This window comes from Pleurodeles waltl, chromosome 3_1 (assembly GCF_031143425.1).
Source record: "Pleurodeles waltl isolate 20211129_DDA chromosome 3_1, aPleWal1.hap1.20221129, whole genome shotgun sequence".
In the NCBI taxonomy this organism is placed as follows: Eukaryota; Metazoa; Chordata; class Amphibia; order Caudata; family Salamandridae; genus Pleurodeles; species Pleurodeles waltl.
Genome location: NC_090440.1, coordinates 240,297,844 through 240,324,176, shown reverse-complemented (window position 1 = coordinate 240,324,176; position 26,333 = coordinate 240,297,844). Strand labels below are relative to the sequence as shown.

Sequence of the window (26,333 nt, the reverse complement as noted above, 5' to 3'; positions counted from 1 at the left end):
TATGAAGCAAATCAGCCTTACCTAGTTGACATCTTGGACATGCCGCTGATACATTTGGGAATCTTTTTTGTTGGTCAGTAGGTGTATTGGGAAGAATACAGCATGTCCTTCATCTTTCACTTAGTAAAGTTTACTTTTCATTCCTGTACATTTCCTTTCCCTCTACATCAATTTCTTGTCTTTCTGTTACTCTCTCATTCTCATTTCTTTGTCCTAGTCTTTTGCTTTGCTCATTCCCACTGCATTCTCTAGTCCTTTATGCTCTCCCTTGATTTAAATTTCTGCATTCTTCTTATTGATTGCAGACAAAGCTGCTGACCCAGTATGTGCTGAACTTGGCTAAGTATGATCAGAACTATGATATCCGAGATCGAGCTCGTTTCATCCGCCAGTTGATTGTTCCGACTGATAAAAGTGGTGCTCTGAGTAAATACGCTAAGAAGCTGTTCCTAGCACAGAAACCAGCCCCTGTCCTGGAATCCTCATTTAAAGGTATATGTTCCTAAAGACTAAGTAAACATTATTCTATATAGAACGCCTTTTACGTTGGCCATTAGGAGGTTGATATCTTGCACTCATGTTCAGCCTCCTCTTGTGTGCAGACCTATCTTGAGTAGATCTTGAGACTATGGTGGTCATTCCAACCCTGGCGGTCCATGACCGCCGGGTTGGAGGACCGCGGGAGCACTGCCGACAGGCCGGCGGTGCTCCAATGGGCATTCCGACCGCGGCGGTAAAGCCGCGGTCGGACCGGCAACACTGGCGGGCTCCCGCCAGTGTACCGCCGCCCATTGGAATCCTCCAAGGCGGCGCAGCTAGCTGCGCCGCCGAGGGGATTCCGACCCCCCCTACCGCCATCCAGTTCCCGGCGGTTCTCCCGCCGGGAACCGGATGGCGGTAGGGGGGGGTCGCGGGGCCCCTGGGGGCCCCTGCAGTGCCCATGCCACTGGCATGGGCACTGCAGGGGCCCCCGTAAGAGGGCCCCTAAATGTATTTCACTGTCTGCTGCGCAGACAGTGAAATACGCGACGGGTGCAACTGCACCCGTCGCACAGCTTCCACTCCGCCGGCTCGATTCCGAGCCGGCTTCATCGTGGAAGCCTCTTTCCCGCTGGGCTGGCGGGCGGCCTGAAGGCGGCCGCCCGCCAGCCCAGCGGGAAAGTCAGAATTACCGCCGCGGTCTTTCGACCGCGGAACGGTAACCTGACGGCGGGACTTTGGCGGGCGGCCTCCGCCGCCCGCCAAGGTCCGAATGAGGGCCTATATGTACTATAGCATTTCTAAGAATTACCTTATCTGTGAGGCAAGTTTTACTAAATGTTTCACTGCTGCCTTGATTGATCAAATGGGTAGTCTTTGTGGATTTATTGTGGTACTTTGGTGGTTGGATGGGTAGTGCATAGGTTTGGGTATTTGATTATTATCTTGGTTGGTTTGTGCAGAGGTAGATAAATGGAAGAGCACATCGATGAAAAACTATGTCAATCTATGAATATGCAGGCAGAACAATGACACAAAAGATGGATGATTGGATGTAATAAATGCTTAAGGATCTTTGTATAGCTGTGCTATGTGAACGGATGTGGGAGATGGCATAGAGTGTTTAGAAAAAGTTGAGGATTTCGTATGTTTCAGAATGAAAGGTGTTTATTCTCGATAGTGATGGTCGCTAAGGGTGTTCCAGTATGGCCAATGAAATGGATTAGGACGTACATAAGATAAATATATCAATAGAATTATGATAAAGTGGATGACTACGTGAGTGCAGGAAGTTATTCATGATTTGGGATGATTATTCATTGCAAAATTAATTGCAGTGTATGACTGCAAATAAGTGGACAACCATTTGAAACGCCATACTGTCTCAGTCATTGGAAGCCTGCATTAGTAATCACGAAAGGGTGAATCCATCTTGGTTGGATGCATATGCCAGTATATTTCTCGGACCCTTGTCTCGTTGATCCTGCACTTCATATTTGTTAACATGCAAGAGAACGTCAAGATTACATTAATAAAAATGACAAACAGCACAGCTTATCTGTATCCTTCTAGGAATCGCTAATATGAAAGCAACTCTCTCTGTGTTATAACTAAGCACTGCTAACCTTCTATTCCCCATTGGCAACTCAGCAAGACACTGCTGTACTCTTGCAATTTAACAACAGCATTTGCTGGTTTCATTCTTAGATGCAATCCATGGGTTTCTATGGAGTTCATCTCAGGATGAAAACAAGACAATGCCTCGTTCTCCTAATCTATTCAGCCCACATTCTATCTATGAGACTCCTTGCTCTATCCTCCATGACTCATCTCTGCTCAACTACCTTATTTTACTTGCCACTCTGTCTCCTGACTCTTTCCTCTCTTAAGAAGCAAGTGTAGGAAGCTGGCCATTTATATAGTATACCAAAATGAGGTATACTGTGCAAAGAGTTCAGGCATTCCCTTTCTAGTGGACAGAGGCTTGCTCTAGCATGCACCAGAATCAATACTATCAGGGAGGTAAATTTTGCAGAAGAAATTCTTATGGTTTTGAAAAGTCGACACAGTGCAGTTTTCTGAAGCTGCAATGTTACCCTATGGAGGAAAAACATATATGACAAACAGGGACTCAGCAGTGACTTACACAACCAATTTTCCAGACTTATAGTGAGTATGGGGGAGGGTCTTAGGCCACAAGAAACAGTTCACCTCTGGCGGCACTGGGGCAGCCAGATGCAGAGGTGCAGTTCAGTGTTTGGTGCCCCATTGAAATCAATGGGAATCGATCTGGTAAGAAAGACATTGCAGGCAGGGACTGGGGGACCAGTCTGGGCGAACCAACAAGAGTTCAAATCTTGAGATGCTCGGGGACGTGGGGACACCTTTGGTCCTCCTCTTGGGGCCAGGGTGGCCAGGTGCAGGGGTGTCCTTAGAAATTAGATTTCAGTTATTGGAGCAGTCGTGGTAGAGGGGGCCTGCAGAAAGAGGCTGCAGGCATGGACTGAGGTCCAGTCCGACCAAGCCAACAAGTGAGCTCAGGTCTCACAAGGCTGGGAGACATAGGGACACCATTGGTCCTCATCTCCTCACTTCGTGATGAACAGGTGCAGAGGTCCTGAGGCATCGGGTCTTTTTGTCTCCTGGTCACTCGCAGTAGAGGGGGGGCTGAACGAAGAGGCTGCAGGCGTCATTGGGACCTTCACCGCGGGGAGACCCAAGGTGGACTTCATCTCTGGAGATCTGCTAGCACCATTGGCCCACTTCGACTTGGGCTAGGGGGCACGGATGCAATGGTGCTTTCCGGTGTCTGGTTTTGGCGTTCCAAAGTCCTGTCAGTTCTTCGGGTACCTGCAGGTTGCAAAGAATCAACTCTGCTACTCCACGGGTGTTCCTTGTGCTGGGGTGAAGGCTGGCAGTCCTCCCAGCTTTTGGAGGCACAAGCAGCTGCAGGACAGGGTGACAATTGTCGAAGTCAGCAAGCAGGCTGGCAGGGATGGCGTAGAGTCAGTCACAAGTCTTCAGTTCTTGCTTTTGCATCACTGGGGTGTCCTTTTTTCAGGTCAGCAGGATCTGATTTTCTGGTGCCAGGGGCTACCCTAAATACTGGATTTAGGGGTGTTAGGGTAGCGTAGGGTAGTAGCCAATGGGCTTACCCATGGGGTCTCTACGCCCCCTATATGGCCACTTCCTGTAGAAAGTGGGCATAACCTTGTCCCAAAGTTCCTAGTTCTGCCATCACCAAGATGGCAGACTTTGAAATTTCGTGTCCACATCAGGCAGATCACCTTGGGTGTGGAACTGACCTGAGAGTGGACATGCATTCCTGACTGCTAATTTTTCCGCCTGTCCAGATGCCAAATCGGCTCTGGAGCTGGGGAATCAGCATCTTCCTTCTAAGAGAAGCCAGATCCGCATGCAAAGGGCGGTGGACTTCTTTGATGCCCCCTGCCTTGGAATACAGATGTGCAGGTCATCCTGTAGGGAGGGTTGTGTTAACACTCTTGCCAGAGCAGGCTTTGCTCTTTACCGCCCGAGAGCAGAGGCTCTCACCCATGGGGGTCAGAAACTGGTGTCTTGGTGGCAGGCTGGCCTGCTGCTGGGGTGACTTACATATACTGCACGGAGTAGAAGTGGACAATGTGTAAAGGCTGTGTGCATGCGCCAGGTGAGGGGCCCCTGAGGGTGGCACAATATGTGCTGCAGCCTTTGGTGACCCTATTTGGTACCCATGCCCTAGGTACCTGATGTACCTTTTACTAGGGACTTACAGGGGTGCCAAAAGTATTGCCAATTGGGGAACAATTGTACAGTTTTAGGAAAGAGGTCTGGCACTGAGGACCTGGATAGCAGGAACCCAGTGCACTTTCAGTCAAAATTGTAACACCAGGCGAAAAATGGTGGTGACCATGTCAAAAAGGGGTACTTTCCTACAGCAAGAACCTAGAAATCTATCAGAACCTTCCTCTCAACCACATTGTCCCATTCCTCGCCGCAGCTAAGAAAAAACCTGATTTCCGACCAGAGTCATCTCCAGGCCTTCACATGGCTCATTCTTCCCCTGCCCTCTACAACAAGGGCATTACATTGTGTTCCAAAGGAATTTATTGCTTGTCCCTCAGGGATATCTCCTGTCCTCATGATATGTACAACTCCTGCTGTTCTTTGTGGATCTTCCTCTAAATCCCTCTTCGCTCTTCACATATGAGGCACTTGCTGTAAGCAACAAGGCTGCACTCAGCAGAATGACCACAGCTCCACCTTCTGCTGCTTCCATGCATATTTTGGAGAGTGATGCACCTTTTGTGCAGGAGGCAGTGGTGGTAAGTGTTTGTCCCCACTATGCCGTCTCAGAGGTAGGCAGTGATTTTTACATTTCAAAGCACTTCTTGCTCTAAACATCAGAACAATACATAGCAGATATTTCGCAGACTTGAGCGAGTGGAAGGCAGGCACACTCTTGAAATGACAAGATGTTTTCACAGTCATTACTAGCACATCACCTGCATTTTGCCACTTCCTATTAGTTTGAATGTTTTGGATAGAACATGAACAGCAGATATGGATTAAAAATCACATTAAGTGTTATTGAATCCTCGTCTCAGATTGTTTTTCTGTATCACCCATGTGCCTTTGCTCCGGATGAAAGATCGGGACCACTTCCAGCTTGGCTCGCTCTCTCACTTGCTGAACTCCAAGGCAGTTGGCTACCAGGAGCTACCAGATTGGCCGGAGGCTGCCCCAGATCCATCAGTGCGCAATGTGGAGGTGAGGACCGAGCACTTCCTGCAACTGTCATAATAATATTTTAGTCAGATGTGATGGAATGGAATGTTGAGGGAACACTTTGAATTCTCTGTGATGAGTCATTTGTTCATGTAAATAGTAACACCTGTGTAAAGCTGCAGTCTACACAGTGGCGGCCCGTCCTTTAGAGAGGAGGGGCCACACCCCCCCCACATTTGGCCCCCCCATGAAGAGTGTCTGTCAGGCTGAACAAAGGTCAGCCTGACAGACACTCTTCATGTTCAGGTCAGGCAGCCAGGAGCAGACATGCGCGATTTGTGCAGACTCCTGGCTGCCTGAGCTGAACTTTGCTGGGCTGAGGAGATCACAGCTCCTATGGGCGTGACCTCCTCGGCCCAGCAAAGGTGCCTCGAGGCCCTCCCCTGGGTGACGAGGAAAGCGTCACCCATTGACACTCTCCCTGGGCGCTTCAGTTTAAGCCCTGAAGTGCCCAGGGTGAGTGTCAATCAGTGACACTTCGTCACAGAGTGGGGTGGGGTGGGGTCAGCAGTCTCACTGACCCCATCCCACTCTGTGACGAGGCTGGGACTGCTGCCTTCCTCATGGAAGGCAGCAGTCCCAACCCTTCTGGGACCTGGAGGCCGAAGGTAAGTGTATGTGTGTGATGTTTCAAATTGAATGTTTGGTGCACGCGTGCATGTTTGAATGGTATGAATGTTGTTAATGGATGTGCGTGCGTGCGCGTGTGAAAGAATGAGTGTGTGTGATGTTTTAAAATGAATGTTTGGTGCGTGCCTGCATGTTTGAATGGTATTAGTGTTGTTAATGGATGTGCGTGCGTGTCTGTGTGTGAAAGAATGAGTGTGTGTGTGTGTGTGTGTGTGTGTGTGTGCCCCGCCCACCCCCCCTCCCTCCTAAAGCTGCCGGCCGCCACTGAGTCTACATTCACCAATATTAACTCCCCGAAGTTTCTCCCCCAACTTTATCACTTCTTCTACCTGCCTATTCCCTATTTTTATTCCGTTGCTTAGCACTTAAATTGTAAAGAAATAAGTTATCTCTTTGGTTATTATTATTTAATTTAAAGCATAACAACATCCATCCGTGGTTGACAAGCACTATGTAAATTGCTACATTTATAAAGGTGATCATATAGGGGAAAAGTAGTAGTTATGTGTGGATGAGAGAATTCAGGAATGAGTGTAGACGTGGAGACAGCAGTGTGTTGGGAGGGGATATCAGCAACATCAGTTAGAGCACACTCAAACCTGCATGGGCATGCATTGTCATCTTTGGTGCTAAAGCACAACCTGTACTTGGGGGAACATCACCATCTACCCCATAACAACTTAGAGACTTACAATTCCTTTTTAATATCATGTTAAGTATAGACGGATTTTGAAATAACAGCACACCCAGCAAATCGAAATGTATTTGAAGAAAGGCGCAGCTGCTGTTAAGTAACCTGGCAATGAGACTCTAGTGCATCACTTTGAGATCAGAAACTAATTTTTAGCATTGTGAAAGACTAAAACTACTCACCCCAAGGTCACACATGTTGGGGTAAGTCACAGCTACATCTGAAGGCGTAGGTACTACCAAAGAAGACATACTGCTGAGGCCTTGTATGCATTCAGAAAGAATAGTGTGGATATTAGGGAGAAGAGTGTGAATGTTAGGCAGCAGGAATGAATGTGAGGGGGGAGTTTCACTCAGTATGCAGTCATAAATGTATTCTTCCATCAATGTCTGCAGGAGGAGGAAACAGTCGTACCCAAGTCGGGTCGCATCGGGCTGTTGGGAGAGTGGACAGAGGTGTGTCTTGCGTGATTTGCTGTGCAGACCTTTGTCCTGTCACCCTTCTACTTTTTCTAGTTAATTTTCTTTTTGTGTGTAGATCTCAGAAATATGCCCCTCTTCTTGTGATTTACATGACCACTAAAGAGGACTAAAGGCAGAGGATACTGGTCAAGGAGAGCACAATCAGGCCTTGTGCTAACTTGTGGGTTTTCCTCATTTTGGCTTTCTCAATGTTCTTGTACTTTTTCAATATACTTCGGTTCACAGACATGGAATTGGGTGTCTTTACAGTGGCCTTGCTCACTGAGTTAGAAAATGCATTTTACCCTCCCAGGCTTGGAATTAGCCTGTATATTCATAATATCACACAACAGAAAAAATGGATAATATGTATTGCTCTGGACTTCAAGTAGTACAGCTTACAAAAAATGTGATACTTGGATGAGTTGGTGCAGGGGATAGATTCAGCAGCATGATCTGCTATAGATTACTTATGTTGCAGTACTGGCAGTTAATGATGCTTATTGGTAAAAATAATCGGACAAGGATATGCCAATACAGAAGACTGACTTTTTATAAAACATAAGATTTCTAATAGAAACCAGTAGTTGCAAATATGAATGTATGCCTATAACACACAGTATAGTACACGGTGGCAATGTTACTCCATACGTAAGGAATGCATGAGATTGTAGAAACTACTATATATCACCAGAAAGCTATAAAGTTAGTTGCATAGAGCTTAACTATGTAACCATCCTCATTAGACTGTGCTTTGCGAGAATGACATTAACACCCAGCAAGAGATGGCTAAAGCTGTTCATAGCCAGATGATCAAAAAAACAACGATGGTGAGGGGAAAATACATATTTTAATTGTTTTAAGGTACCCAGTTTTTTACTTTTTTTAAAATCAAGTAATATATTTCCCTTTTATCATTTAAAATGTTTTAAAACTAAGAGCAATCAACACAGTTCTACTGTGGTCTGTAAAAAGCTATTGCTTGGAACATATGCAATAGGAGCACATGAAGTTGCCTGTTGAAGATGAGCGATGGGCTACCCTCTTCACTGATTTATCATTTTTCCCAAACTGAAGAGAAACCTCCCCTTTATTCAGCTTACCTCGACTTTAAGTTGGCTTTTTACACTTCAGAATTTTGCCCTGAATAATGAAAAATGTAAGCTAAAAAAGCTTGTGAAAGAAAGGAGAAATCAGTCTACAAGTGTGCCCCTTGGTTGTGAGCCATATGAGGTCTTGATTTCTCTGAAGTGAATTTTAAATACACTATTACATTAAAACAAATTAACAAAAACATATACATATTCAATTTCTGTACTCGGGGTTCCTGTGCCGGTATTATGATTGCACCACCTTCTATGTATTAATAAATAATTAAAGTAATTTATAAGAGGTAGAATACATTCAAGTGCAACTCTTTTCATTCCAAAAGACCACCTCATTATTTTAGTAGAGGTGCTGATCTCAAAAGCTGAGATAGGACTCCACGTAGCAGAACTCATTAACTGAGCATTCAATAGTTGATGTCCAAGTACTACATTATCTCAATCTGCAGCAGCTGTGTGGGTAACACTGTCCCAGTCATGGTCAAAGTAACCCAGCAGGGTCCTTTCTGTACTCCTAACGTGTTTCACTTGTTTGTTTACTTGCTAAGTAATAACCAGAAAATAGGACAGCAGTGCATGGTTGCCTTCCCAGAAACTCCTCTTGGACTGATATTGATGCGTGTCTCTACACTTGTGTGATCCCTCACACCTATGCGTGTCATGTGGAAGTTTCGGACCTCAAACAAGATTTAGCTTCAACAAGGGTAGGATGAAAATGCTGTAGGATGCAGTGCAATGCCCGAAGGCGACCTTAATTCTCTACGCTTCTTCGTCACATGTGGCAAGTGTGGCTGCTCTTGGTCCCGTCCTGCACCATGTAAGGGTCCAGGTACACAATCTTAATTTGTTGTAAGCCCGTTAAGTAGTGGGAAGTATCACATGGAACAGTGGAAAGGGTATTGATTGATTTATTTGAAAGGCTGACTCATTGCTTATTGTTATGCCCAGCATGACAGACCCCATGTTTTCATTTTGTGATGTTACAAACTATACTTTGCATGTGGTGTGCTTTAACAAACTATGGGTGCCATCTTTACTTAGCACCCACCAACCAAAAGACCCTTGCAGAGTGATAGCACAACAAAATGCAGTTACTCAAGGTACAATTGGATCTTTTTCTTTCTGTCTGCGCCTTGCACGGTCTGATAGTGGGCTATCACTGCTAGTGTCTGGATTATACATGGTTCTGAGGAGTATGTTCCTATGCTTTCTTTACTACTTTCTGTCCAGGTTCCTGAGTGGACCAAGTGTACCAGCAGGGAGAAGAGAAAGGAAAAAGTAGAGAAGCCATTCTACTCAGACTCGGAAGGAGAATCTGGGCCTACGGAATCTGCAGACAGTGGTAAGTGATTTAAAAAAAAAGCTTTTATGACAATTTGAACCACCTGGTTTTGATCACTTCTACTTTTCCTACTCATACATGTTAGAAGCGGTGTCTTTAGAGTTTTCGTGCTGTGAGCCGTATGAGTTTCTCTTAGAGTCCCTTCTGTTTGCTCAGGAGTACTGCTGTGACAGTGTTCAATAAAGCACACAGCCACTCTAATAATCTACAATGCTTGATTAGTAACCCTCCAAGTCACCCTTTGAGTTGTGAGCTTCCACTGATGCACTCACTGATGACAGAGCCCTTATCTGGTATGGAAGTACAGTGTACCAGGAATAGTTGCCCAAATATTGTTCCCTGAATTACGAGATATATTGCTTTGCATTGTGAATCTTTCCTAGATTCACATGCTATGCATTATTCCGCCATCTAGTGGTTGGGTGCAAAATTTCTTAAATGTAGTAGTACTCGTTCTCTTCCGATCTTTTGTTTTGTTGTGTGTCGATGGTCCCCACTGTTTGGTGCTTGTTCTATTCTGCTCTGATGTCAGATGCCCTCCACACAAGCCTCACTCTTGGTTGCCATCTCCAGATTCTTGTTTTTCCGCCATTGTGTCTGGAAGGCTCGGGAAGATCTCTAAGATACAGGAGAATTAAAATGAAAAAGTGAGTTTTTTCTTCGAAGGGAAGTGAAGAAAAACACCGGAAAATCAAAGACAGTGATATCTGTGAACATCAAGCAAAAAACCTAAGTAGGTATAGTTTTTTGTCATAGAGACAAAATGCGTGAACAGGGATCCCCTGCTCATTGTGAAATGGAGAACACTCTGTTCCATTTCTGCCCACAGTACCACCACAAATTTGCACAGAGGGACTGCCATAAAATCTCCAATCTTTGCTTACTTATCAACCACGAATCGGGATCCTGTGAAGCCTGTGCAGAGTTTAAGTCAAAGAAACTTAAGACTAAGGTGTGCACACTACACTATGCAGGGCCAAAAGGACACTACCTCACTCAGAAACTTGGACACAAAGATCCCCTTTGGTCCCACCCAGAGAATACCGCAGGTGGGACAGGTGCTGAAAAAACGTCAACATTGAAAGACAAACGAGACAGAGAAAAACAAAAGAAGACGGCAGCTACTATGACAGCAGTCAATTCTTCATTGTCGAAGTCAAAAAAGAGAACATCACCTACCCTCAACAACGAGGAATACGCACTTGAGATAGAGCACAAGAAAAGAAGGCTCGAAGCCGAAATGACTGCCATACTGCAGAAATAGAAGGAATTTGCCTCCTCGTTACAGGCTTTCAGGATTCCATTGAAACCTATCAACGGAAGACTCAAGAGTAGGGAAGGATACGGGGGAACTAGAACCACCCTTCACACTCAAGCCTCTGGAGAAAGAGAAACAGGAGCTCTCCTATAAAGAAGAGGAGACAGAAGAATGGAGCCTGTATCAAGACATCGGGGAATCAGAGGGCATCAAAGACCAATGGTTGGATCTCAAGGCAGATTCCCCCGAAGAAGCCATTGACACCTATCCCTCAAGGCCATCGCCTCCCAATGATGTGACTATGTATAACCAACTAGTCCAAAAGGTTGTTGAGAGGTAAAGGGTGCAGCTAGATGAAGAAAAGGCACAGACCTGTTTCTTTCTGGAGACACTGATACTATCTCAAAACTAGGCCCAGTACCTTCCGATGCTACCAGGCATCATGTACCAACAGAGAGGCTTTTAAGGAGCCACCAACTTCCAGGGCAGTGACTCCTCAGGTTGAGAAATAGTACAAGCACTCCTCGAGTCCCAGCGTATATCCGGGGCATTGTAGTGACAGACTCAATCATTATAGCCACAGCCAGGAAGAGAGCAAATATCGACACCACCTCTAGCCCCCCCCAAATAGGGAAAGCAAAAGAAATGAAATGGTGGGAAGAAAATTTGAAAGAGGAGCTGCTACCCAATAGAGAATAGCAACCTTGATGGTAACCATGTGCAAGTTTAAAAAATGCATTCAAAATGCATTTTTTTAAATGCCAAGTAGCGCAAATGCCCCAAGGGCGTTTGTGCGCTTTACATGTGCACCACTTTTTTTAGGGGTGCATCAAGGTGGGGGGGGGACTAGGCCCCTAGGCACCCTTGTGTTTGAATTTCCTATTTTGCTATTTCCTATTAGGAAATTGTACATTTGGAAATGCAAAACCATTCGTCCCTATGGGCCTTTTGGCCCATGGAGATGAATGGTGTAGCATTTCTTAAATAGCGATTTCCTAATAGCAATTCCTAGCCTGTAGGAATCGCTATAAGGAAATCTCTATTTTTGTACATTCCATTTTGCATTTCTTAAACAGAGATTTCTTAGGATTCACTATTTTGGAAATGCAAAATAGGAAATAAGTACTTCTGGCCCACAGTTATTAACTCCATACTCCTCTCACATTGAGCTTCCCCATGTGAGCTCCCCATCCGATAAGTGAGGCATCTGTGATAATGGTCACTGTTGGAGCTGTAGTCAAATAAATGGTCTTTCTCCTGTTACATTTGTCTTGTTCCACCATCTCATTTACTCTTCTATTTTTTGACAATCACAAGATCCTCCCAGCCCCCCGTTGCTTGTGACCATTAACTCTGAATCCATTCCCTGACTGGTCTCACGTGAAGCCTTGCATGCAGTATTAGTGGTATGCATGGGGCCATCATACCTAATAATTTCCCCACATTCCTCACTGTCAGAGACTGACCCTTCTGGTATCTGAGAGCTTCGTGCTTTGTAGCTTGTACTCACTTCTTGTATGATAAAGCTTTCCCCTGAATTGTGTTTATCTTCGCTCCTAAGAAGAGTTTCTGTTCTTCTGGTGTGATGATAATCGCATTTCCTAAATGCCCATTTTGCATTTAAGAAATGCTTTGTACATGTGCTTAGGAAATCTCAAATAAGAAATCCCTATTTGCTATTTCCTAATTGGGAATCGCAAAATGTGATTTCTCCTGGGTAGAAATCGCATTTTGCGATTCCCAGTTGGCCTTTGTACATCTGAGAACACAATTTAGCATTTCTTAATGGACAGAAATTGTGATTCAGTCCATTAAATGCTAAATTCTGTCGAACATCTGGCCCAGAGTTCCTAGCCTTAAAAGCCTTTCATTAGCAGTTGTGGAACAAATCAATACAAATATAAATGGACAATACAACAACTATGTTACTTCAAGAAATAAGGAGCAACACAGTCTTTTCCCGTATCAAAGCTGCCATAGTAGATATTGAGATGGGCCACTCGCACAGATAATGAACGGTGATGCACCTACCAAGAGTAGACAATGTGTTAGCAGACAAATGGAGCAGACAGGTGTCCATCTCACACAAGTGGGAACTAAACCAAACAGTATTAGAGACTGTCCCACGAGGTGGGGAACTCCAAAATAGATTTGTTTGCAGTATCACAGAAAGCAAAATGACAAATCTTTGCATCCAGACATCCATAACCTCAGTCCGTAGAGAATGCTCTGTTGAAAAAATGGTCGGGGAAATTTGGATACACTTTTTCCCTGATACCACTGCTTTCAAGAATGATAAACAAGTGCAGACAGTCTCAGATGACACTTACACTCACAGCTCCACAGTGGGCAAGACAAACTTAGTTCTCAGACCTAATGGAGATGACACAAGAAGTGGAACGGTTGCCAATGGTGCAAGACCTACTCTCCAAGGAAAAAGGAAGAGTTCTTCATCCAGAATGAAAGCCATTGAGTCTAGGAGCATGGCTACTAAAGACAGAGAATGTTGTCACCTAGGAATACTTGAAAAATTAATGGCAGTCTTCAGAAAAGCAAGGAAGGGAACAACTATAAAATGCTACACAGCAAAATGGGAAAGATTCACAGATTGGTGCCACAGAAATAATCTGCTTAAAAAAAGAACAAGGGAAACCATGGTGAGCAGATAGATATTTAACACATCTTTTAGAAGAAGGCTTAACTTATGTTTCACTGAAAGTACATCTAGCAGCGATAGCTTACACAAGGGGCTACATTGGAAGAGGTTTTTTCACCGCACTAATAAAAAAAAGATTTCTAAAAGGGGTTAAATGTATAGCACCACCTAGAAGTGCACCAGCACCCACATAGAATCTCAATGTGGTACTCACACAGTTAATTTAGTAACCATTCGAACCAATCCATAAAGCAACTTTATATTTCATTATGTTCAAAACAGTGTTTCTAACAGCCGTGGCTTCACTATGCAGAGTAAGTGAATTGAAGGTACTCACCATACAGGAACCATATATTAAAATGCACAAAGACGCAAAGACAGGGTAGTCCTAAGAACTAACCCACAATTTCTTCCTACGGTCATATCACAATTTCACATAAATCAAACAATCTAAATTCCAAGTTTTTCCCAAAATCCAAACACTCAAGCATAGAAGCTTTTCATTCTGTGGATGCCTGCAGGGAAATAATGTATTATGTAGAAAAAACAAACAGCATCAGAAAAGGAACACAACTCCTTGTCTCATTTGCTGTTGACCATGCAGGACAATTAGTTACAAGGGGTGCCGTTGCAAGATGGATAACACAGACAATTGAAATATGTCACAAAAAAGAGGGTATTCAATTAAAAAGGAAAGCCAAGAGCACAACGAAGAAAGGAGCTACAATCGCTTTTCTAGCTAACACTTCGCTGAACCATATTTGCATAGCGGCCACATGGTCATCATTACACAAGTTCACAAAATATTACTGCATTGATGTTCAAGTAAACAAAGAAGTGCAGATGGGTCAAAAAGTTCTGAAACATCTTTTTACCAGTTCGTCCTTATTTTCAACTCATCCACCACAATGAAGAAAGCCCGTTACAAAATCAATGTTCGGCATGCGAATCCAGAAAATGATCATGCTGTAAAACTAAATGGTTACTTATCTGTAGTAGTGTTGAAGCTTGGAGAGTTTTCTGGAATCACAGGTGACCCACCTGCCTCCCCAGAAAATGAGATGTCACAAGTAAACAGAGAACAGTCCTACAGAACACTAATAGGAAGCCTTAAAAAAAAAAAAAAAAGAATAGAAAGATGGCGACCAAGACTGAGACTTCTGGGAGGACATCTGACATCGGACGAGGATGGAACCAGCAACAAATGGTGGGGACCGTCGACGCCCAAGAAAAAGAGGAGAAGGTCTACTACATAGAAGAAATTCTGGACCCAACCACTCGACGGTGGAATAATGCACAGCATATGAATCCAGAAAAGTCTTCAAGCTGCAAAACTACTCCCACAGGTAAGTAACCATTTTGTCGTGTATATTAAAGTAGACTCTCAGAATGGTTAGCTCTACTTACAGGCAATTATGTGTCACATTGCAAAGAATTTAAACAGTCTCAGGCACCCACCTTTGTTATTTGCATCAGACAGGGACTACTGAGTCAATATTTAGTGGACCTCCACATTATTTGTCTGGCTTTATGTGATTAGTAACTGTAAATCAGTGGCAGCAGGGATTATGATGTATGCCGGTCCTCAATACTATTCAGTCAGCCATGTCCTGTAACACAGCATGAATGATGATGCACGCTGGTTAACAGGATCAGCCTTTATAGTATTTAAAAGTCATGCACTGCCATATGCTGTGGAGTGTGTTTGTCACAGTGTAAATAAAATTTGAGCTGCGGTAGGACTATTTGTGGTTAACTGTCTGTAGGCAATCATGGGCAGCTGCTAAATGTGTTGCCAGTGATGGATTCTAGCACAACTAAAGATGACTTAGTGAGCATGAGTTATGAATCATGGCTGACCAATCCTGAGCCAGAAAATGCCAGTTTTCATTGTTCATGCTGTGACCTTGCATGCACAAGCTTCTTCAGCTGCATGTCACTATAGCAGTCCAAAGTGGTGTCCTCACACATCTCGCACAAGACCCTACCCACATCGACAGACACACCCTGGACCGCATCTTCTCCTCCAGCAACAAGGTTAAAGTCAGCCACATCACTCCGCTCACATGGACAGACCAGTCGATTGTCCACTTCCACCTAATAGAGCCACCAACCACCCCTCCAGAGTCAAGCAACACCCCAAGCCACTGCTAGAAGAAAGTTACAGTGACAGAATTGCTCAATGCCATCCAAGTAAAGTAAGAAGCCCCCACCAACGACCTCATCAACAACACAAACGCTTCAACAACTGGATCACCCTCTGTGCCAGCACCATGGCGCCCCTGAAAAACACCAAACCCAAAAGGATTTCACCAACCCAACAGGTGCATCCCAAACCATCACCTCTACACAAGAGCTGTGCAACAACCTCTCTGACGTCTTCCACGAAAAAATCACCAAGATCTACAGCAACTTCAAACTCCAGCCACCCCATCGATCTTTCCAGCGTACTAACCTCATTAACCAAATACTACCAACTAACAGCATGAAATCCTCTATCGAGGACAATGCAGCAATAATGAAGACAGTCCACTCAGGTGCTGCCACAGACCCCTGCCCTCACCATATCTACAACCGACGATCAGCGCAGCACTCAGTTCTGCCATCAACACCTCCCACTGTCAGCCACCTTCCCAGATAGCTGGAGTCATGCCGAAGTCACTGCCCTCCTCAAAAAACCCTCTGCTGACCCCGAACTCGGCAATTACGACCCGTCTTGCTGCCTCCCTTTTCAGACAAAGCCATCAAAAAGGCCTCTAACAGACAAATCTCTGACCACCTAAAAACATCTCAAACTCCTTGTAGGAAAGTGCCTCTTTCTGACATGGTTACCCATGCCCCTTTCCCCCTTTCCCTTTGTTGCTTGGTATCTGATGTAATTTTGACTGAAAGTGCTCTGGGTTCCCGTTAACTAGGTCCCCAGGGCCAGATCTCTTTCCCCAAAACTACAGTTGTTACCCCAAGTGGCAAAACCTTTAGCACCCTCTTTAAATCCCTGGTAAATGGTATGCCTGTTATCTCAGGCCTTGGGTGCTAAAGAGGGTCCCTAGGGGCCACGGCACAAATTGGCACAAATTGGCACTCTCAGGGACCCCTCACCAAACACATGACTGGCTGCCATTGCCAGCTATGTGTTTGGTACAGACAAAAGTGAAAACACAACATTCACACAGCCTGTGTGCCATGTCCCCTGACACTGCATGTAATATATGTGTCACCCCTCTAGCACGTCTTACAGCCCTAAGGGTGGGTGCATTAGATTTACATGTGAGGGCATATCTACTTGTGCAGATATGCCCCTGCAATGCCTTTGTCGATTCTCAGACATAGTAAGTGACCAGGGAAGCCATTTTAAATGCATGTGCTTGACCCCTGTCAATACGGGTTCTCCAGCTACATGATGGCTTCACTGAAGAAAGGGATGTTTGGTATCAAATATCTCATATTGGTGAACCCCCACTGATGCCAGTGTTTGATTTACCAGTACATGCACCCAGGGGGCAGCTTTAAGGTGCCCTCTGAAAACCTACCAGGCTCCGATGTGTTCGCTGACCAGTTTTTGCCAGCCTGCCACCCGAGACACCGTTCTGAATCCCTAGGGTGAGAGCCTTCTGCTCTCAGGAGGCCAGTAGAAAAGCCTGTCCAGGAAGAGGGAGTAACACCCTCTCCCACAGGATGACCTGCTGATTAGCCTTCCTAAGGTGGAAAGCCTCAAAAGGTTGCCACCTTTGAAATGCTAATCTGGCTCCCCTCACAGGAGAGGAAGCCACCCCCCTGTCCAGAGCTAATCTGGCACCTGGACAGGCAGGAAAATTAGCTAGTCAGGTAAGCATGCCACCCCCAGTCTAGTGCCACCCCTAAGGTGGACGTAATTTTTCAGAAGTAGCCATCTTGGTTATGGCTTACTTAGGAATTCTGGGACAGGATTATGTCCACTTCCCATAGGAAGTGGTTATACAGAAGGCTTTGTGACCCCAAGGGTCAGTAGCCCATTGGCTACCACCCTATACACCCCTAATGCCCTAACTTCATTATTTAGGGGATCCCCTGGCACCAAAGAAGCAGATCCTGACAACCTAAGAAGAAAGGACACCAAAGAGCTGCAACAGCAGAAGAGAAGAAAAGAAGCAGTTGACCTGGTACCAACACCGCTGGCCTGTCTGCATCCCTCGACAAAATCTGCACCAAAAGTTGACTTGTCCTGCAGCCATGACTCCAGAAACTGGGGAGGATTGTCTGCCTTCAACAGTAGACCTGTTCTCTAAAACAACCAAAGAAGGGACTTTGAAGCCTCTGGAACTACCAACAGCCGACACCTGAAGCCACCACTGCACCCACTGTCCCCAAACAGAAGTAAAGTGGACCATCAGTGCCAACAAGGTTCCCAAGCTCCCCAGAGTCTGAGTCCGTCATGGTTTCACCCCTCCCGGACTCCCCAAATTCACCTGCAGCCTCTGCATGCAGGCCGCCTCCCTCTCTTGCAGTTTCTGTGGTGAGAAAAACCTGATGCCTAAAACAGCCACTGCACCAGTCGCCACCGGAATGAGTTGAAGTGGGCCCCTGATGTCAGCAAAGTCCCCCAGATCTCCTAAGCTCGAGTCCACTGTGATTTCACCCCTCCTGGACTCCCCACTGATGCCTTCAGCCCCAGACCACAGGACCCCTAAACAGTGAGTGCTCCTGGACATAGAGACCTAACACCAAAGGACACCTCTGAATCCGTCGCCCCTGACACGTGGAGAAGAGGACCAAAGGTGCACCTACCTTCCCAAGCACCCCACATTTGTAACCTACCTGTTGGTTGTCTGCAGCCTTTTTCCATTGAGACCAAACTTTATCGAAATACATTGGACACCCAACACCGTTCTACACTTCTGCACCTGGCCGCCCCAGTGCTGCCTGGAGTGACCTATTGGTGTGGTCCTGACCCTTACCAAATACTCACTTTAAGTCTCAGAGATTGGTCCCGGAAGTCGTCATACAGTACCTGATTGCAGAACTTGTTTTTCCTCCCATAGGATAACTTTGCAGAACTCAGAAATTGCACTGTCCATTTTTTAAAGTGAAAAGAATTCCTATTTAAAAACATACTTACTGGAACAATTTCTTTCTGATGCCTAGATATGTATAAAGATATTTGCTATTTTATAAATTGGTGTGGATCTTCTGCTTGAGTCGTGTGTCTCATTTACTAACTATTGTGTGTATTTGTAGATGTCTTGAACTTCTCTGTGTTAAGCCTAAGGCTGCTGGATTACACTACCCCTAAATAGAGTTCTTTGGGGTTGCATAACAATCCCTGTCCACTCACTGGGGAACCCCTGGTCCCTTTATACAGTATTCACATACCACATAAAGGGCTAGCTTCCTACACTCCTGGACAACTCGCAATCAGGGTTCTGAAACTACCACAGTATAGAAATAGCCCTCATCCCTGCCACAGGCATACCCACCATCTTCAATCGTGGAAAGAACTCCACCCACATCCTCCTCAACCTATCTGCCACTTTTGACACCATCTTCCACCACACAATCATCAGACTACACACAGCGGGAATACAAGGGCCAGCACTCAACTGGATAGCTCCCCTCCTTTATGTAAGAACAAAACGAGTCAGGCTTTCACTGTTCACATCAGAACCCAGGGACCTCATCTGCGGAGTCCCATAGGGATCAACACTCAGATTCACACTTTTCAAAATATACATGAGTTGTCTGACAAACATTCTCGGAGCCCATGGAATCAACATCATCTCCTACACTGACGACACCCAGCCCATTTTCTTTCCTCTCAAAAGACGCAGTCACCACCAAGACAAACTATGCATGACCAGTGTGCACAGTTGGATGAAAGAAAATTGCATCAAGCTCAACACCGACAAAAGTGTAGTACCGATCTTCAGAAATAACAGCTCAATCTTGGGACTCCACCTGGTGGCTAGCCAATTTTGGACCTACACTCATCCCAACCAACCATACCTTATCCCCTCATCAGACCCACACCTCACCCCAACCAAACCTAGGCCTCATCCTAGACACCAACCTCACCATGGAGTCCCAGGTTAACGCCGTCAGCTTCTCGTGCTTCCACATCTTCTGCATGTTAGATAAAATCTTCAAGTGGTTCCCATTGGACTCCAGACGTACCATTACGCAAGCCCTAATCACAAACAGATTAGACAATTCATTTTCCTTTTTGTCTTGTGTGGTTTTGATCAGCAGATACAGTGCTTCTCCAGTTTAGGCTGTATGTTCTGAGTGAATGATTTTTAGGTTGAACATAGCAGCGCACAAACGTTGCTTTTCGGACATGTTGGTATCCATGTGGGGTTTTAATCACACCTATCACTTTCCATTGTTAGTGGACTTCCCTTTCAAAAATCCTTTGATGACATTGGTAAATGCTTTACGTTTGTCCACCTTGGGGCGGTTTTGTTACCGCCTTGAAGGCCAACCTTGTTACATAGATAATTGCACGTTTGCCCATATGTCTGCCTGCAAGCTAACTTCTTTTTCCTTTTGTGTCTCTCCTTTGCACTCATGCTCATGGCGGCCTTGACGCTTTGAATTGACTTGCTTATGTCAACTGTTTTACTTTTCATTCTCAATTTATGTGGCAAGAAAAAGTCCAGTTAGGAATTTACAGCGCTAACACCTCTAACTCGAGCAAACGCAAGACCCATTGCATTGCAAATGCTTGTTCAGTTTAGAATGTACCATTTGTACTATTTATATATTTGTAAGAAAGAGACATGCCTAATCGTTTGGCCAGTCGGAGGGTCACTTAGCTCACAGGGGACAGCGCCTAGTCCTTATCAAGAGAGTCCTGCAATTGCCCAACCCTTTGCTATTAACCTAGTTTGCCTTCAAAAGGTATGTGGTTGCTGTCAGTCATAGTTCTAGAACACTCAAACACCACTGCCAAAAAACGTCTGCCCTCCTCAAAACGTAGGTACATGAATGTCTTACTGCAAGCCAGACTGTGGCACATCGAGTTCACTATCAGCCCACACACTTATAAGTCACTTTTAACCGTCTTCATCCAATTGTGTGCCCCTTCTGCTTAGAACCAGAGTCAGTCAGTGCATCAGCAAGTGAGAGCGGAAGTGAGAGTGGCTCAGGCACGGAGAGCGATGAAGAGGAGGAAGAAGAAGAGGAGAGCGGAGATCAGTCTGAATCCGACAAGGAAAAGAGCAAAAGGATAAAAGTGAAGGAAGTCCCTCGTAAAGCTTCTCCTCAGAATGCAGAAAGGTAAGGCTGGTAGCCATGGCAGGAGGCACGCTGCATAAAAAGGTCCAGAGAAAGGTTATTTAGGTGTGAATTTTCAATAACTACCAGGGAAGCTTAGTTAAACCTTCCAGAACAATCAGCAGACTCAGGTAATTGGTGATGAAATAGTTTGTCAACTTTTCCATCAGTATCAGTGTGCTTTGCTCAGTGGCAGTGTGTTATGATCAAACGAAGAATTTTCCACACGATGAATGTGTTCACTATGCGTTTATTTCTTCACGATACAGAGCCACCTCAAAAGAGTGCTGACATCCGCCCCAACCGCCGTCTTCTCAACTCTTCACTCCGTCCGCCTCCTCATTCCCCCAACATTCCAACCTCCCGTCATTCTCCCACGAGCCCCGCATTCCACACACCAGGTTCCAAACACAACATACCATCTTCCCCTTTTTTTTGTTTTTTGTTTTTTAAAACAAAAAAAATACAGAGAATAAAAAACAAAATACTCCCTAAAACACACAAACACGAAAGGTACAACAAAATCGAAAGAACTAGTGCTCAGGTCTTAATTTCCATGGTAAAAATCTTTCACGGGAAGATCGGCGTGGAAAGTCTACCAATCCATCTGAAGCAGCCTTATGAGAATCCACTTTATGTGAATCTTGGGCATATAAATTAAAATTCCCACCATAGCTCCTTTCTCCATCCACACTGTCATCACGCTCACTACAAGCCCCCGAATCTGAATCTTCAGAAAGTTTTACAACTTTGGATAGATTCCACCAACGACCATCACCAACCATAACTGCATTCCCATAAACTTTTCTCACTCTGACTGGATTACTGAAACAAACATCACCTTTTTTAACAGTTACACTTTTCTTTATACGCACCCAGTCTCCAGGATTAACCATACACAATTTGGTGGCTTTAATAGTATCAAATCTTCTTTTCATGCGCTCTTGTCCTGACCTCACATTTTCCCACTCAACCACACTCATACCTCCACTGGATGTTTTGTTTTTCAAATTACTCGCTAACCACGACGGGAACAGGACAGTATTAGGTTTTCGACCTCTTAGTGCCTCAAACGGTGAGATATTAGTCAATGAATGAGGTGTTGAACGATATACCCACAACATAGTGCTCACAGCCTTAGCAACCTCATAATTATTGCATCTCGCCCATTTTATACAGTCACCAACCACTCTATTCATCCTCTCAACCAAACCATTAGTTTGGGGGTGATATAAAGAACTCTTCAAATGTATAATACCAGATTGTCTTAAGAAATCTTCCATCTCAGAACTCACGAACTGTACCCCATTGTCTGATTAATAGTTTCTGGAAATCCCTCACGCATAAACACTTCTTTAAGAAACAAAACAGCATTGGACGTTGAAGGTACAGCACAAAAGCGAACTTCAGGCCATCTACTGTGATAATCCATAAGAACAAAAGCATATCGTAAGTTGTGGGGAAGAAAATTAAACGGCCCAACCATGTCTATTCCCACCTTAGACCACGGTCTTTCTGGCACTTCAATGGGATGCAAAGGTGGCGTACGTTCTTTCAGACCCTTTTCCGCAGAATTGCGTACCACACACCTTTTGACCACAGCATCCACCTCTTTATCCATGGGAGGCCACCAATAACTTTCCCTCAATCTCCTCTTGGTCATAGTCGCTCCAAAGTGTCCTTCATGTGCCAACTCTATCAGACCCGAACGTATGTCATAGGGAGGAATACACCTCTCACCCCTCAAAAGAATCTGATCTTCTATTGAGATTTCACTCGCAACTTTACAAAATGGTTGTAGTGGTAAAGCAACATTCTTTTCTCTCGGCCAACCATTGACGACAAATTCTCTAACTTGGACCAACACTGGATCCTTCCGAAAAGCCTCTTCCCAATCAGCTTTGCTAAAGGCTTTGGACGCTGGAAGATCCACAGTGGCAACAAAACAATCCTCTCTATCATCTTCAGAGTCAAAATCATCAAAAGTCGTTACAGGAAACCTAGATAGAAAATCCGCTCTCACATTGAATTTCCCGGGCAAAAATTTGACCTCCACATCATATTGTAACAATTTAGTAGTTAGGCGGGCGATGCGTGGTGTAGTATAGTTGGTTTTATCTCCACTAATAATATAAATTAGAGGTTTATGATCTGTCACAATGACAAACCTTCTGCCCCATATATAACTCCTAAACTTTTCACTCGCCCAGACACAAGCCAATAACTCTTTCTCTATTACCGAGTAGTTCAACTCAGCTTCTCTCAATACTCTAGAGGCATAACTGATGATAGCTTCACCACATTCAGTGTCCTGCACAAGGACAGCACCCAAACCGTACTTACTAGCGTCAACCATTATTTTACACCTCAATGCTGGATCATATGGACGTAATGCCTTAGCCATAATCATTTCAGATTTTACCAAATCAAACGTGTCCTGACACCCCGCATCCCACATAAATTCAACCCTTTCCTTCAACATATTGGATAAAGATTTCATTTTGGAAGCGTAATTAGGAATAAACCTAGAATAAAATTCGCACAACCCAACAAAAGAGCGAAGCTCGTCCTTGTTCTTTGGCTGAGGACACTCTCGAATAGCATCCACCAACCCAGGTCTCGGCTTCACCCCTTCCGCAGAAACCACATGTCCCAAAAATTTAATCTCTTTTTTCCAAAATTCACACTTGTCCTCTTTAACCACCACCCCATTCTCCTCAAAAATCCGTAAAACAGACTTAATCACAGTGTCATGTTCAAATAGCTGTTTGGCAAAAATCAACACATCGTCCTGAAATACCAGGACCCCGTCAATATCTCTAAGGAGATGTGACATGATACGCTGGAAAACTGCAGCCGCCGAGGCCAGACCAAACGGCATCCTACGAAATTGAAAAGTACCAAAAGGTGTGTTAAAGGCCGTGAGATGTCTGGAATCTTCATCAAGGACAACTTGGTGATAAGCCGACGCTAAATCAATTTTAGAAAACCATACTGCCCCTTTTAATTTCTCAAGCAAATCATTGATTCTGGGTAGCGGAAAGGAGTCGACCCAAATCTCTTTGTTGAGACTCCTCAAATCAACACACAAACGCATCTCGCCATTGCGTTTGCGTGCGACGACAATGGGAGATAACCATAAGCTAGACTCAATCTGCTCAATTACACCTGACACTTGTAATTTCTCTATTTCTGACTTCAGGTCATCCCTCAAACTGAAAGGTACTGCTCTTAATTTGTGCTTAATGGGTATGGCGTCACATTTGATTTTGATACTATGTTTAAAACCTTTGATACACCCTAATTTTTTCTCAAAAACACAAGGGAACATCTTATTAAGAGTCGATAAATCAAAATCACTATGATCTTTAACTACCATCACCTGTTCCGAAGTACCTGGTCTCAGTACCATACCAAAAAGACCTTGGTGGAACCAACCTAAAATATTAAGACCCTTGACCGCCACATATACCTTTCCACAAATTTTGCGCCCCTTAAACTCCAACACATCATCGATGAAACCCTCCAACTCAATCTTCCTTCCCTCATAGGAAACTGGTGCTCTGTCAGGAGGAAACAACTTCCTAGTACCCCACGTTTTCTTAAACAGGTCTGAGGTTATCATTGTGATGCGTGCCCCAGAATCCACCAGAAGATGGAGTGTTTTACCCCCCACACGAATATCCACATACGGATCCACACACTCCTCCGAATCTCCCGAAAGCACTTGTTCATCTGTGACTACCACAATCATGTCACGAAATTCATTCTCCAAACATTGAACAGACATTTCTTTGTCATCACACACACTGCTGATTTTAGCATTCTTATTTCCAGGATTCTGACACACCCTAGCGAAATGTCCTGTCCTGCCACATTTGTGACACACCACATTCTTGGCAGGACAACCTTTAGAGTCTTTTGGATGTGGAAAATTCCCACATCTAAAACATATATTGCTACGTTTGAAAAATTGATTATTGCTGGTCCTAAGATCCTTTCGAGAAGAAACAACATTGATACAAGGTTTCTCTTCTTCCTTGCGTTGAGCCGAAAGTTCCTTAAGAGAGGCTTGAGCCAGTTCAATACTCTTTGCTTGCTTAATTACATCATCAAGCAACGGATCAACCATGGTAAGAAGTCTTTGTTGGATGTGTTTATCAAAACAATTCCCTATGAGCTGGTCTCTTATCAACTGATCACGAAATGTACCAAATTGACATTGTGCACACAATTTACGGAGAGCGCTGACAAACTCATCAATTGATTCACTCTGTAGCTGAACTTTCTTAAAAAATTTGTGGCGTAATACTACAATACTCGGCAGTTTATCAAATCTCAAAATAAGTTTTTTTACTGTCTCTTGATATTCGTCCAGTTCCTCTCCATCCACCACTTCGACATCCGGAAGGTGTTTCAAAGTCTCTCGTCCTTCAAAACCCAATGAGTGTAGTAATAGAAATTTTTTCCTCTCTGGTCTAAAACGTGATGCTCCAATAGCTCCTAAATAAGTTTCAAACGCATCAAACCATTGAGGCCAAGACACCGGTGGTTCACCAGGTGTGTCAAGAAATGGAGGGGGGGCAGCCACAGATTGCATAGCGTTCAGTACAAAAATATCCCAAAAATTGCCTGGATTGGAGAATGATAAAACTTGCTGCCAACCAAAAATTGGTATCAAAGATAACAAACACGTACAGGCGCAGAGGAGTAGTCACTTAAAAGTGTGTTTCACACAAATACCCTCGTTAACCAGGTTACTATGTAACGCGCTTGAACAGACTCATCCGGAAAATCTCCAACAGAGATATTGTGCACACGCACACCTTGCTCGTGAAGTACTGAGACGTGAGGCAATTCCAGCGCTGAACAGACTGAGATCTCGACTCGCGCGCAGGCTGTATTCAGTTGGGGGCCGCACAACCAATTTCTGAGGTCTCAACTCGCGCGCAGGCTGCGTTCAGTTGGGGGCCGCACATACCAATTTCTGAAAATATAGACACCAGGACGGTCGCTGCGTCAGCACATATCTCACCTTAATGGGAGAAGAAACGCTAACAGATGGTGAAGTGTCCAGCCCGAAAATGGCCGAAAATCCGAACGTGAGTTCCGAGGTGGCTCTTCAAGTACCACTCGTCGCCAAAATATGTTATGATCAAACGAAGAATTTTCCACACGATGAATGTGTTCACTATGCGTTTATTTCTTCACGATACAGAGCCACCTCAAAAGAGTGCTGACATCCGCCCCAACCGCCGTCTTCTCAACTCTTCACTCCGTCCGCCTCCTCATTCCCCCAACATTCCAACCTCCCGTCATTCTCCCACGAGCCCCGCATTCCACACACCAGGTTCCAAACACAACACAGTGCTTAATTTGTAAATAAAAACGTGACGGTGTACACAGCACTCCTCTTAAAAACGCGGCTGCTGCACCTAAATGTGCGAGCACGGAATACTGAGGCAGAGTAATCCTGAAGTCATCTCGGGCCTTTTCAATCCATTTACAGCCACTCCCTGCCCCTTCAGCTCACTCTTGCAGCTGTCTGATTTCTCCCACGGTGACGCTTTTTCGTTTTTCCCTTCCCCCGTCTTTCTCATATGTGTCTTCTGCTCGCAGCAAATGCTTGAGGCAGAAGAATAAGCACCGGCCCTCAAAAGTAAGGGCCGGTGCTCG

The 26,333-nt window shown here is 44.8% G+C and overlaps 1 protein-coding gene across 6 annotated transcripts in view; it reads left to right on the top strand.

Annotated features, from left to right (window-relative positions):
• AP3B2 (adaptor related protein complex 3 subunit beta 2) overlaps nucleotides 1-26,333 on the top strand; it is a 332,461-nt gene that overhangs the window by 224,672 nt on the left and 81,456 nt on the right. For 5 of the 6 annotated variants that reach the window (XM_069222320.1, XM_069222318.1, XM_069222319.1 and 2 more), the window contains exons 16-19: nucleotides 306-492; nucleotides 5,129-5,247; nucleotides 9,384-9,495; nucleotides 20,477-20,660. In XM_069222320.1, the coding sequence (XP_069078421.1) occupies nucleotides 306-492; nucleotides 5,129-5,247; nucleotides 9,384-9,495; nucleotides 20,477-20,660 (602 nt within the window). Of the gene's footprint in view, nucleotides 1-305; nucleotides 493-5,128; nucleotides 5,252-6,970; nucleotides 7,042-9,383; nucleotides 9,496-20,476; nucleotides 20,661-26,333 lie in introns of all 6 variants that reach the window. The other variant, XM_069222322.1, reaches the window with a different exon arrangement.